Source organism: Ammospiza nelsoni, chromosome 12, assembly GCF_027579445.1.
Source record: "Ammospiza nelsoni isolate bAmmNel1 chromosome 12, bAmmNel1.pri, whole genome shotgun sequence".
Classification (NCBI taxonomy): Eukaryota; Metazoa; Chordata; class Aves; order Passeriformes; family Passerellidae; genus Ammospiza; species Ammospiza nelsoni.
This window is the reverse complement of record NC_080644.1, coordinates 8,050,264-8,062,363: the sequence shown is the minus strand read 5'-3', so window position 1 is coordinate 8,062,363 and position 12,100 is coordinate 8,050,264. Positions and strand designations below refer to the sequence as shown.

The 12,100-nt window shown below is 60.9% G+C and overlaps 1 protein-coding gene across 2 annotated transcripts; it reads left to right on the top strand.

Annotated features, from left to right (window-relative positions):
* Nucleotides 1-623: 623 nt before the first annotated feature.
* Nucleotides 624-10,462, top strand: ZNF335 (zinc finger protein 335). 2 transcript variants are annotated; one of them, XM_059481010.1, is made up of 28 exons: nucleotides 624-774; nucleotides 1,238-1,469; nucleotides 1,807-2,080; nucleotides 2,471-2,548; nucleotides 2,774-3,103; nucleotides 3,247-3,378; nucleotides 3,460-3,618; nucleotides 3,723-3,984; nucleotides 4,076-4,253; nucleotides 4,334-4,446; nucleotides 4,609-4,627; nucleotides 4,821-4,937; nucleotides 5,023-5,099; nucleotides 5,178-5,338; nucleotides 5,462-5,691; nucleotides 5,766-5,874; nucleotides 5,958-6,052; nucleotides 6,177-6,460; nucleotides 6,580-6,718; nucleotides 6,790-7,179; nucleotides 7,267-7,409; nucleotides 7,736-7,869; nucleotides 8,320-8,423; nucleotides 8,548-8,625; nucleotides 8,824-8,907; nucleotides 9,073-9,138; nucleotides 9,306-9,387; nucleotides 9,733-10,462. In XM_059481010.1, the coding sequence occupies exons 2-28, from the start codon at nucleotides 1,269-1,271 to the stop codon at nucleotides 9,849-9,851; spliced, it is 4,158 nt and encodes a 1,385-aa protein (XP_059336993.1). In that variant the 5' UTR covers nucleotides 624-774; nucleotides 1,238-1,268; the 3' UTR covers nucleotides 9,852-10,462. The 2 variants fall into 2 exon arrangements, with proteins under 2 accessions (XP_059336993.1, XP_059336995.1); XM_059481012.1 differs by lacking the exon at nucleotides 624-774 and adding an exon at nucleotides 837-896 and having other exon boundaries at nucleotides 5,802-5,874.
* Nucleotides 10,463-12,100: the final 1,638 nt, after the last annotated feature.

The window sequence follows — 12,100 nt, the reverse complement described above, 5'->3', positions numbered from 1 at the left end:
ATCGGGTGCCCGCCACCATCTGCTCTGGGGAAAACCATCCCGGAGGGCGGAACTCGGTGAGCCAGAGCCCATCGGAAGGTGGCTGCTGTTCAGATGCGGAGCTGCCGTCGAAAAAGGCAGGTCTGGCACCAAGAACAAACGGACAGTCGGTGCCGTTCCCCGCCAGAGACCGAGGGGGAAAGCGCCCAGCAGCCTGAGGCTGGGCCCGGGCTGACCGCGGCACGGCCTCGCAGGGAAGGGCGAGGCGGAGGTCCCGCGGCTCGGCCTGGATCACTCCGGGGATGGGCGGCCCCAGCCCACAAGGCACGCCGGTCTCAGCGCCCGCCGCGGGTTATGGAACGGGAGCTGGAGCGCCGGGGCTGCACGGCTCAGCCAAGGTAAGGACCTCGGCAGGGGGAACGCGCTCCCGGGTCGGGTCGGATGGGGTCGGGCCGGGCCGGGCGGGAAACGGAGGGAGAGGAGAGAACGCTGTGCCCGCACCGAGCGCCCGCTCCCGGCCCGGTCCCGCCGCCGCTTCCGCCTTCCCATCACGTGACCAGCGCAACCCGGCGCGACGCCGACGCTCAGGGCCCGGGCGCCGCTTCCTGACGCCATGACGCACGGTCCCACCACCGCCGACCCTTCCGCGGGGAAAGTAGTCCCCGGCGGGGCGCCGAGGCCTCTCTCCTCCCGCGGGAGGCGGGTGGCCCCGGGAGGCAGCAGAGGCGGCGGCCGGGGAACGGAGTGCATCGCCGCCGCGGCGTGCGCTGCAGGCGGGGCAGGGGCTGGCCGGCCGTAAGTAGTTCCGGCGTGGGGGGCCAGCGCCGCCATATCGCTGCGCGGCAAGAGGGCGGGGGGCATGGCGGCCGCCGTGGTGCCGGCTCCGGCGGGGGCGCGGCGGGGCCGCGGCGCACCTGGTGAGGGCGCGGGTCGGCGGGCGGGCGGCGGCGGCGGGACCCCCTCGCCCCGGCGTGGCGGCGCCTCCCCCGCCCCGGCGGCACCGGGGCCGCCCCGCCGTGTGCGCGCGCGCGGAGGCGGCGGGGGGGACCCCGCGGCAAGATGGCGGCCAAACGCCGGGTGGGGCCGCGGGGCATGCCGGGACCGGGAGCGCCAGGTGGCGCCGGGACCCCCGTGAGGGAGCTCGGAGCGCCGGGAATGGGCCCGCGGCGGCTCCGGGGCCCGCCCAGCCCGGACCCCCGCGGGGCACGGGGACGGCGGGAACCGAACGGCGGCCCTGACGGCGGCGGCCCTCCCGTAGGTCGAGTGTAGCGGGCCCCGGCAGGGCGGGCATGGAGGAGAATGCGGTGGAGAGCAGCAGCGACGCGAGCTCGCAGGCGGCGCGGGAGGAGCCCACCGAGAGCGGGCTGGGCGTCGGGAGCTCGGTGGCCGTGTCGGCGGACAGCAGCGATGCGGCCGCGGAGCACGGGCTCCTCTCCCGGGCCGCTGACTCCTGCGTGGGGCAGAGCTCCGACAGCAGCGGGGTCTCCTTGGTAGGTGCCGGTGGGAAGGATGGGGTGGCACGGAGGGCAGCCGCGGTTCTGGTTCCTGGGGGTTTCTGTAGACATTGCTGACAGACTGAGCTTTGACAGGCACTGTTATACCTCTGGTCCAGCACCTGCTTGTCAGTCCGAGGAGCAGAACTCCCCTTGGTAGCAAGAGCAACCCTGCAGCTCCATGTTTTTGTCAGTACCAAAGGATTTGCTCTGATGCCTTTCCTGGAAATCTTGCAGTGATACTCCGGGTCATTTGCATAAGCTGGCAGCCCCAAGGGCTTGGGCTGGCAAAGGTCTCTCACCTGAGCTCTTCTGGACTCTTTTTATCTGCCAGGAAGAGGTCTCAGAGAGCAGTTCCAGCACAGATGCCATTCCAAGGATTTACCTGCCAGACTCATCCTCTATTGCCCAATCCACCTTGGTCTCCAGTGTGTCCACTGTGAGCCAGTCCATCATGGTGTCAGAGTCCCCACAGGTCCTGGTGCACTCCAGTGTCATCACCGATGGAGCCATAGTTGTGTCAGACTCCACTGCATCCACTTCCTCCGACCTGGGTTCTGCCATTGACAAAATCATCGAGTCCACAATCGGGCCTGACATCATCCAGAGTGAGTGTGTGCTCCCGTGTGGAGATGGCTGGGTGGGCTGGGGAGGGAGCCACTACCCCAGACCTCAGGAGGTGGGGGAACTATGGACATGGAATTATTAAGGCTGGAAAAAAAAACCTCTAAGATCATTGAGTCCAGCTGGTCAGCAGAATTTTCTCTTCTTGCTTTGCTGTAGTGACTCAAGGGTTTGGTGAGGAGCTCATGTTGATGGACAGCTTTCCTTCTGTCCAACTGCTCCTTCAGCCCAGGGCAGGCTCCATCTCAGAGCCCAGAGCCAGACCCTCCTCCCACCTTCAGGCTTCTATCTGAGCTGGGAGAGCACCAGGGAGCCCCAGTGACTCTCCAGCCCCTGGATCTCACAGTCACCACTCTGCTCTCCTCTCCTGCCAGGCTGCATCGCTGTGACCAGCGCAGAGGATGGAAGGGCAGAGACCACGCAGTACCTCATTCTGCAAGGCCCTGATGATGGTGAGGGAGCTCCCTGGGCTGTCCATGGTGATCATCTGTGCCTCTGAGCCTTGTGCCACTGGAGCAGGGCCTGGAGTGGGTGTCCCAGCTGTATCAGCCACAGTGCTTGTACCACAGTCCTGCTGGGAGCCTGTTCCTGAGCTTGTGTTCAGCCCTATGCCCCCTGTGTGGGTGCAGCCTTGGATGCAGGTGAGGGTCTTGGCTGAGTGAGTTTTGATGTTTCAGGTGCCCCCATGGTGTCCCAGATGGCCACTTCTGCTCTAGCCAATAGCTTGTCAATAGAGGCTGTTGGTGATGGACCTACCTCCACGTGCCTTGACCAGCCCGGCCCTTCAGAGCCCTCCGGGCAGTTGGAAGTGCTGGAGCTGCCTGCCCAGCCAAATCGAGCCCAGGAGGCAGATGGTGGGGAGGAGCTGGACCAGCCAGACTTGGAGGCCCTGGAAGAGATGATGGAAGTGGTGGTGGTGCAGCAGTTCAAGTGCAAGATGTGTCAGTACAAGAGTGTCTCTAAGAAAACACTGATTAACCACATGAAAGAGCGTCACTTCCAGCCAGGTGTGTGCCAAGGGCTCAGGGAAATCCATCTCACTGCAGACAGGCTCTGCTCTCTCCTGGGAAGAAACAAGAGAGGAGCTGGAGCACAAGGGCCTGTTCTGGCACAGTCTGGTAAAGAAGTTTCACCCTGTTCTCTGTGGCAGTGGGTTCAGCTCTGGCTTTGAAGAAGGGACGACCACGAAAGGTGGGAGCTGTTCCAAGGACTGAGGATGAGGAGGCCGCAGAAGAAGAAGATGATGATATTATGGATGCTGGTGCTATTGATGATCCTGAAGGTAGGACTCACCTTCCCCACATCTTACATAGCTTAGTCTTTTCCCATCATCTTTTCTGATGTTTGGGGCACTTGCCTGCAGAGGACAGTGACTACAACCCAGCTGAGGACGAGCCCCGGGGGCGACTGCCCAAGTATAGCTGCACTGTCGCCACCTCCAGCGAGGAGCGGCCGCGTCGGCGCCCAGGGAGGCCCCGCAAGCTGCTTCGTCTGGAGAATATGTCCCAGGACATGCCTGAAGGTGAGGGAGCTGGGAGGCAGCAGCCCTGTTCAGGGGTGAAGCAGGGAGTGGTGCTCCTGGAGCTGCAGTGAGAATGTGATGGAGCTGTGCTGTGTTCTGTGCAGCAGGAGGGGAGGTGGAGCCCTTGGTGACGTCCCAGAGCACACCAAGCCGGGAGGTGCAGAACTCAGAAGCAGCCAGTTCCTCCAGCCTGGAGAATGGGACCAGTGAGAGCCTGGCAGAGCCTGGTATCAGCCAGTCTGACTCTGAGAACAAGGACCCTTCCTCCAACACCGGTGCCGAGGATGCAGACGTCATCCCCCGGCGGCGTGGGCGGCCCTCCCGCCGTTTCCTGGGCAAGAAATACCGCAAGTACATGGGGCGCAGGTGAGGGGTGTGCTGGGCCCTCTGGCCTGTGCCCAGGGCCGGTCCAGCCCGTTTGCCACTGCAGCTCTGAGCCCTGCTCCTGTTCGTGCAGGTACTACTACAAGTCCCCCAAGCCCCTGATGCGGCCCTACCTGTGTCGGATCTGCGGCTCGCGGTTCCTCACACACGATGACCTGCGCTTCCACGTCAACTCGCACGAGGCCAATGACCCGCAGCTCTTCAAGTGTCTTCAGTGCAGCTACCGCTCCCGGCGCTGGTCCTCCCTCAAGGTGAGCTTCATCTGCCCTGCCTCAAACCCACAGGCTGCCTGGCAGCCCCAGGTCTCATGGCCCTGGTCTGCCTCTTACAGGAGCACATGTTCAACCATGTGGGCAGCAAGCCCTACAAGTGCGAGGAGTGCAATTACACCAGCGTGTACAAGAAGGATGTCATTCGGCACTCTACAGTGCACAGCAGGGACAGGTGAGGGCAGCACAGTCCTGGGGACTGAACAGTACTGACACTGTTCTTCCTGTCCTGGGAGGGTGGCCATGGCTGCCCCATCCCCTGACCCTTTCCAAAATGGAGAGTTTTGGGTATAAGGAAGCTTGGGGTGTGGCTGACACAAGGGACTTACTTTTTCAGGAAGAAGAGAGCTGATCCGGTGAGTTTGAATACTCTGTTGACACTGTTATATGGGAAGAGGCACATCTGGGTCATCACAAAATCTCAGTGCCTCGTTGAGGGCATTGTTTCTGGATCTTCTGAGGAAAGGCAACCCAGGTCCTCCAGTGGGGAGAGGGTAAAGAAACTGGTGACCTCATCTGGATGATACCATCTTTATGCTCTCCATCCAGCCACCAAAGCTGAACTCCTTCCCATGCCCTGTCTGCAACCGTGTCTACCCCATGCAGAAGAGGCTTACACAGCACATGAAGACACACAGTACAGAGAAACCACACATGTGTGACAAGGTGAATGGGGAGAACAGCCTGGGGAGGGGCTGGCAGTGGGTGAGGAAGGGCAGGGAGTGAGTGCTGCCTCACTTTGTTTCACCAGTGCGGGAAGTCCTTTAAGAAGCGTTACACCTTCAAGATGCACCTGCTGACACACATCCAGGCCATTGCCAACCGCAGGTAGGAGCCCGGTGTGCCTGGGCAGAGCCTGTGTCCTGCTCCCCTTAGCAGGTGCCACAGGTAACTTTGTCCTGGCAGGTTCAAGTGTGAGTTCTGTGACTATGTCTGCGAGGACAAGAAGGTCCTGCTGAATCACCAGCTGTCACATATGAATGACAAGCCCTACAAGTGCAGTGTCTGCAAGTATTCCACTTTCCGGGAGGACTTCCTGGTCTCGCACATGGCAGTCAAGCACACAGGTGAGAGAACCTGTTTGACTGATGCCCTGCACCCCCAATCTCCCAGAGACAATCAGAGCCTGCCTGCTCTCCCTCCCATCCCCTGGGGCTTTCCTGCCTGACTCCCCCTCCCGGGCCCTGCAGGAGGGAAGCCATTTGCTTGTGAGTTCTGCCACTTCACCACCAAGCACAAGAAGAACCTGCGGCTGCACGTGCAGTGCCGCCATGCCGACTCCTTCGAGGAGTGGGCACAGAGGCACCCTGAGGAGCCGCCCTGCCGCCGCCGCCCCTTCTTCACCCTGCAGCAGATCGAGGAGCTGAAGCAGCAGCACAGCCAAGTGCAGGCACCAGCTGAGCCAGAGGCCAGCCCACCGGTGAGTGCCAGGCCTCGTCCCAGCAGCTCCTGGTGCTGGAGCCCACTGTGCTGTCAGCACTCTCTCTCACACAGGCACCTCTCGGCCCCATCACTTGCCACACGGTCCAGGCTGTTGCGGGTGCAGAGCCCTCTGTTCTCTCACAAGGTTCCCTGGAAGGGGCCACCATCATCTATGAACAAGGCAAGTGAGCACTCGGGAAGGGGGTGGGATGAGGAAGGAGGTAGGTGAGCTCCTGCCTAACCCTTCCTATCTGATCCCCCTAGATGTGGCTGGATCAGCAGAGCTGGCCACACAGACGGCCCTGGATCTCTTGCTGAACATGAGCACCCAGAGGGAGCTGGCCACCAGCTCGCTGCAGGTGGGCAGAGTCAAGGGGAGCCAGGCCTGCTGGGGGCTGGCACAAGAAGGCTTCCCATCCCTGTTCTGCTGCAGGGGTGTCTGGCAGAGCCTTGCCCCTTTGGCTGAGCTGCTGTTTTGTACAGGTGGCAGTGGTGAAGCCAGATGATCCAGGAGAAACACCAGGCCCCTGTGAGCTGCAGGCACAGGAGGAGGAGGAGGCAAAGGTGGACTCTAAGGAGCAGCAGCAAAAGTTGGTGATGCTGCACATGGCAGAGCCTGGGCAGACACTTGTGCAGGAGGCTTATGGGGAAGCAAGCCTGAGTGGCTCAGAGCTGCAGCAGATCACCATCCCCTTCAGTGGAGCAGCAGAGTACAGCATCATTGCACCCATCAGCGAGGAGATCCAGGCTCCTGCCACACTGTACAGGTCAGCTGTACAGGAGGAGTGGGGAGGGGGAGGCACTTCTGGCCTCCAGTTGGGAGGCTTTTAGTGGTGAGGAGGAGGAGGAGGAGGCAGACTATCCCTGACCTGGTGCTCTCCAGCAGTGAGGAGGAGAGTCCTGTGGAGACCTCCCACACAGTTGTGGTGAGCGGGGCTGTGATGACAGAGGAGGCACTGAAGGACCACAGCAATCACTACATCATGTCATCCAGTGTCCCAGGGAGCCAGTTCCAGGCCATGGAGGTAAGGATCTGAGCCTTCTCCCCATCCCATGCAGCAGTGGCAGCAGGTGTGACTGGTGTTTTCTCTCACAGCCCCTCAGTGGGGACGCTGCCTTCTCCTCACCTGCGGAGGGCCAGGAGGCAGAGCCCGCCGGCATCAAGTGGCCCGTGGTGCAGTGTGTCACCAGCCTGGCCCAGAACGACTCGTCTTTGTCCCCAGCCTCCGAGGGGCACGAAGTGTCATCCCCAAAGATCAAGTGGCCTGCAATCCAAGGCATGGCCAAGAAGCTCACATGCAAGGTTTCCACAGCCAAGAAGCTCTCATGCAAGATTTCCACGGCCAAAAAGTTTTCATGCAAGATTTGCACAGCCATGTTCACAGGGAGAGCGGAGATGGAGAGTCACAAGAGAGCCCACATTGGGCCCAGCACTTTCAAGTGTCCCGACTGTCCCTTCACTGCCACACTCTGGCCAGAGGTCCGGGTAAGTTTCCTGATGCAGAGCAGCCCTGGGAACAAGGGGTTTGGAGAAACAGGGGTTTCTGACCGAGCACTTGTCCTTCTGCCCCAGAGCCACATGGTTCAGCATGCCAACCTCCGGCCACACAAGTGCCCCCACTGCAGCTTTGCCTCCAAGAACAAGAAGGACCTGCGCAGGCACATGCTGACCCACACCAATGAGAAGCCCTTCGCCTGCCAGGTCTGTGGGCAGAGGTGAGTGCTGGAGCTGGGCTGATCCTGCTTTGAGGGATCCCATAGAGCTCTACAAGGCTCAAGAGGAGATAGAATCTTGGCAGAGCTGTCTGCCCCAAACCTTCCCCAGCATCAGCCCATTGGGAATGGTTCCTGCTGCAGATGGACCCAACTTTGTCTCCAAGGAACCTCTGCATAGGAGGGTTCAGTCCCTGAGCACTGATGGGAAGATGCTGGGAGAGGGGACAGCCATGTTGTAGCATGTGCTTATGGGCCCCATGTCCTGCTGAGAGCACAGGATCCTGTGCTGCCTGTGGCATGCTCTGCCTCACCCTGCCTCTCCATAGGTTCAACCGTAATGGACACCTCAAGTTCCACACACAGCGTTTGCACAGCTCAGAGGCCAAAAGGCCAGGGCCAGCTGCTGCCCAGCAGACCATCATCCTGAACAGCAACGAGGACACCCTGGCCACCCTACACAGTAAGACATGTCCCTGGGACTAGGGCTGACCTGTGGGTGTCCTACATCTGGAGCCCCATGCAGGATTCACCCAGCTTGTGGGTCAGGTGGGGCTGAAGGGCTAGGAGGACCCTCCTGCAGTTGGAATTGCTAATGGAGACAGAGACCAAGGGGCTGGGCCAAGCAACTGTGCAGAATGAGGGGGGCCTGTGTTCTCTCCAGACAGGTCCTGGTAGATCAGTATATGTGGGAGCAGCTCACACTGGAAGCAGAGTTGAGCTTCTGATATGGAGGGTGTGTTCTGCCCCTGGTTGTTTAACTCTGACCTTGTGTGAGCACAGCCCAAGGAGTGCCTCTGCCTTGTGCTTTTCACTGGGGCAGGTGTCAGGCATTGGCCACAGGGGAGCGAGGCCATTGGTAGCCCTGGCAGTGTCCCCAGCAGTGTCCCCACTGTCTCTCTCTGTGTTGCAGCAGCTCTGCAGGCTGGCCAGGCCGTGCTGGCTCCTGAGCGGCTGCAGCAGGCCCTGGGGCAGGAGCACATCCTTGTTGCACAGGAGCAGAGCGTCACCAGCCAGGTGAGTTGGCTCCCTTGGCCTCAGCTCATGTCCTGTGTGGCTGCTCCTCACAGTGGGGGTCTCCTGGGGGGCTGTGGTCAGATCCAGCCCCCCTGACCACACTGGGAATTTGCTGACACTGCAGGAGGAGGCAGCCTACATCCAGGAGATCACAACTGCTGATGGACAGACAGTACAGCACTTAGTGACTGCTGACAACCAGGTGAGGGGACATGGCCCAGGATGGGAGACTATCTAGTGGGAAGAGCTGGCAGCAGTGGGGGAGAGCAGGGTTCCACAGGGAGAGCTGAAGGGACTGGGGTGGTAGAAAGAGGCATAGGAGACAGACCAGATCCAGCTGTTGTGATGGGGGGTGGGGAGTGGTGATGTTTTTTCTGGGTCTGAATTCCCATGTTTGCAGGTTCAGTACATTATTGCCCAGGAAGGTGTCCCGCACTTGCTTCCCCAAGAGTATGTTGTTGTTCCAGAGGGACATCACATCCAGGTGAGCTTCAGACAGTGTGCTCCCATCACATGGTGGGTGGGGCTCATGGGGTGTCATGTGTGAGGCTGGGCCCCCTCCTGCTCCCTCTTGCTTACTCTGGGTCACAGCATTGTTGGGAGCCCGGACACCCACACACCCTACGACAGCCTCACTGTTTGTCCCCAGGTACAGGATGGTCAGATCACTCACATCCAGTATGAGCAGGGTGGCCAGTTCCTCCCGGAGTCACAGGTAAGGAACCAGGTGTGGTGGCAGGAGCTGGAGAGTCTGAGCCTGCAGTTGGACAGGGATATGTGAAATAGAGCGAGCTCATGGGCTGATTCCTGAGTGCAGCAGCCATGGCTGAAGCAGCTCCAGGAGGAACACTCCCCTCAGGCATTCCCTGTTTTCCCCTGTAGATCCAGTACATGCCTGTGTCACCGGAGCAGCAGCTCGTCACCCAGGCACAGCTGGAAGCAGCAGCACACTCGGCTGTCTCAGGTAGTTGCACAGCCCTGTGCCAGAAGGTCTGTCCTCCCAGGTTTGGGGGTGCCAGTCCTGTTGTTGGGGTTAGCAGCAAGTTGTGCAGCAGTCCTTGGTGGGAGGGCTGGGAAGATCAGGCTCAATCACTGTTTTGCTGCCAGCCATGGTGTCCAAGAGCAGATATTTGCAGGTCCCTTCCTGTCAGGGTTAAGCAGAGCTGGGCTCCCTGCTGGAGCCCCACATGGGCAGGGTGGCCTTTTGTCCCTTCCCAGGGACAGGTGAGGAACATGGACGGGAGCCCTGAGTAGGGAGCGGCTCCCCCTGCCCTCGGTGGGAGGCAGCACTGACCCCTGTCCCCTGCAGCAGTGGCGGATGCGGCCATGGCCCAGGCCCAGGGCGTGTTCACGGCCGAGGCAGCAGCGGAGCAGATGCAGCAGCTGCAGCCAGCCATCCACTACGATGTCATCACGCTGTCGGACTAGCAGCGCTCCATGCACCCTGCACTGGCAGCAGCCACCCCAGCCAGCAGTTGCCTTATTGTGCCGGGGCTGCAAGGGACACACCTGAGCCGTGGTGGCACAGACACAGCCAGGGACACGCTGCCACTCGGCCCTGTGCCGTGGGGGTCCTGCACCTCCCCCCAGAGACTGCTGAGCAGCCCTTGTGTGGACAGTCACTTTGCCTGTTGCACTGGATGGTCTGAAACCCCTTTTCCTGAACGGTCTGCATGGGCAGCCATGGATCAGCATCTGCCCAGCGCATGGGGGTCCTAGATAAGCCATAGGGCTGGGCTCAGCTGTGTGGTGCAGTGTCAGAGATGAGGTGTGTGCAGCCACAGCCACTGCTCCCCGCAGCCATGGGGCCAGTGGTCCTAGTGTGCCAGTAGCCAGCCCTCCTGTGGTATCTCCAGCCTGCGGGCAGGCAGCAGCAGGGCTCTGGACTGGAAGGAACCCAAGGAGAAGGAGGCAGAAGATGCTTTATTTTTCTTCTGAAGGGGAATGGACTCTTGTGTTAATCCGCTGGTGGTTGTTGGAGGGTTCAGCTGTGACATTCTCAAGCTTTGACTATGCTTATGAATAAAAAGGGATGGAGAGCCGTGTGTGTGCCTGCTTGGGGGGGTCCAGGGGACAGGGATGTGACAACCCCGCCTCAGTACGGCCCTGGAGCTGAGTCCCTCGGGGCCAGGAGCCCAGCACTGTGCTGGGCCGCTGCTGCTGGCAGACACCCCGGGCTATCAGCTGCCTCCTGCCCGAGTGACCTTGACTCCTGAGCAGCGAGCCAGGCAGCTGGGACAGCGGTGGGCTGGGGGCTGGAGTCATGAAATTAATCGAGTGGTAAACAGCCTAAATCCCGTGTAACTCTGTCCCGAGCCACACACCACCCTCCTGAGCGGCTTGTCTGGGCCTATTTACATGTGATTATAACAGCTAATCGCAGAGATTTAGTTCTCTTCTCCTGCATTAAACTGATTATCCACGGAGGGAAAAAAGACCGGGAACCACCCTGCCCCGGTGAGAGCCTCTGTGAAGCCTGAGCCCCTCGGGGTGGGCTGATCTTTGCTGGGCTCTCCCTGCCCTCATGCAGGGTCGGGTGGTGGCACCGGGGCCGCAAAACTGCCACAGCATGGCTGCCTCCACTGCTTCTTCCTTGGGACCATCCCTACCTGCCTCGGGTTGGACCCCCAGGGCAGTGAGCAGTGGGTGACCCCACACCTCCCCGAGGTGGCTGCGGCTGATGGGGCTGTCCCAGCTGTGGCTCTGTCCCGCTGCCCTCACACCAGCCTTGCTGTGCGCAGTTTGTGGCTGTGCCTGCAGGGCTGTGCCTCGCTCGGCTCCAGCTGTGTCCGCCTGCTGTGCCTGCTGTGCCGGAGGCCATGGCCCTCCCTCTCCAGCTGTGCTGAGCAGGGTCAGGGTGCTGCCGCAATCTGCAGGCGCTTTCCTAGATTACAGCCCCATTATCTAATCAAGCAGATCCACGGTGCTGATTAGGGCTGGACGAGTCCCTTGGGGACAAGGTTACGGGGCCACTGCAGGGCCATGGCCAGGGCTGGTCCCAGCCAGCAGCACCAGTGTCCTGGCTGGCTTGAGGCTTCCACACCTGTGGCTGCCCAGAGCACACCATCAGCCCACTGTGGGATGGATGGGACCTGAGCTCTGGCTGCTGTATGCTGGGAGCTCCAGCGCTGCTCAGGCTCTGGCTATGGGGTAGTGCAGGGGCATGGGACCTCTGGGTGCTGGCACCTCACCCTGGGACCTTGTGCTGTCACCAGGGCCTGCAGGGATGCAGGGATGTGGCCGGGCTCATTAGCACCGGTGACCTTCGCCTTCCTGTCCTGGCCAGCGCTAAGCGGGTTTGTTACATATTTAATATCCTGAGAGCGTTATTAGTCGGTATTTAATGACGGATACAACCTGTGGGATAATCCCAGCCTTAGTGGGGAGGCATGGTGGCAGGAGCAGGTGGCTCAGGGGGTCGTGGGCTTTCAGGGCCCCTCACACAGCTGCCCACCCACCACTGCCCTGCTGTGCCAACCACAGGAACCCCCCAGTGCCTTGCAAGGGTCCCCACTGTCCATGGGGAGGGCTGTGGGACCCTTCTCCTTTGTCACTGCTGCTGGGAATCCAGTGGCAGGCATGGCAGTGCTGGGGCTTGGGTGAGGACCTGGCCAAGCCAGAGGACAAGCAGGATGGGGCAGCATGAGTTGCTGTCCTCCCACCAGGCTATAATTCTT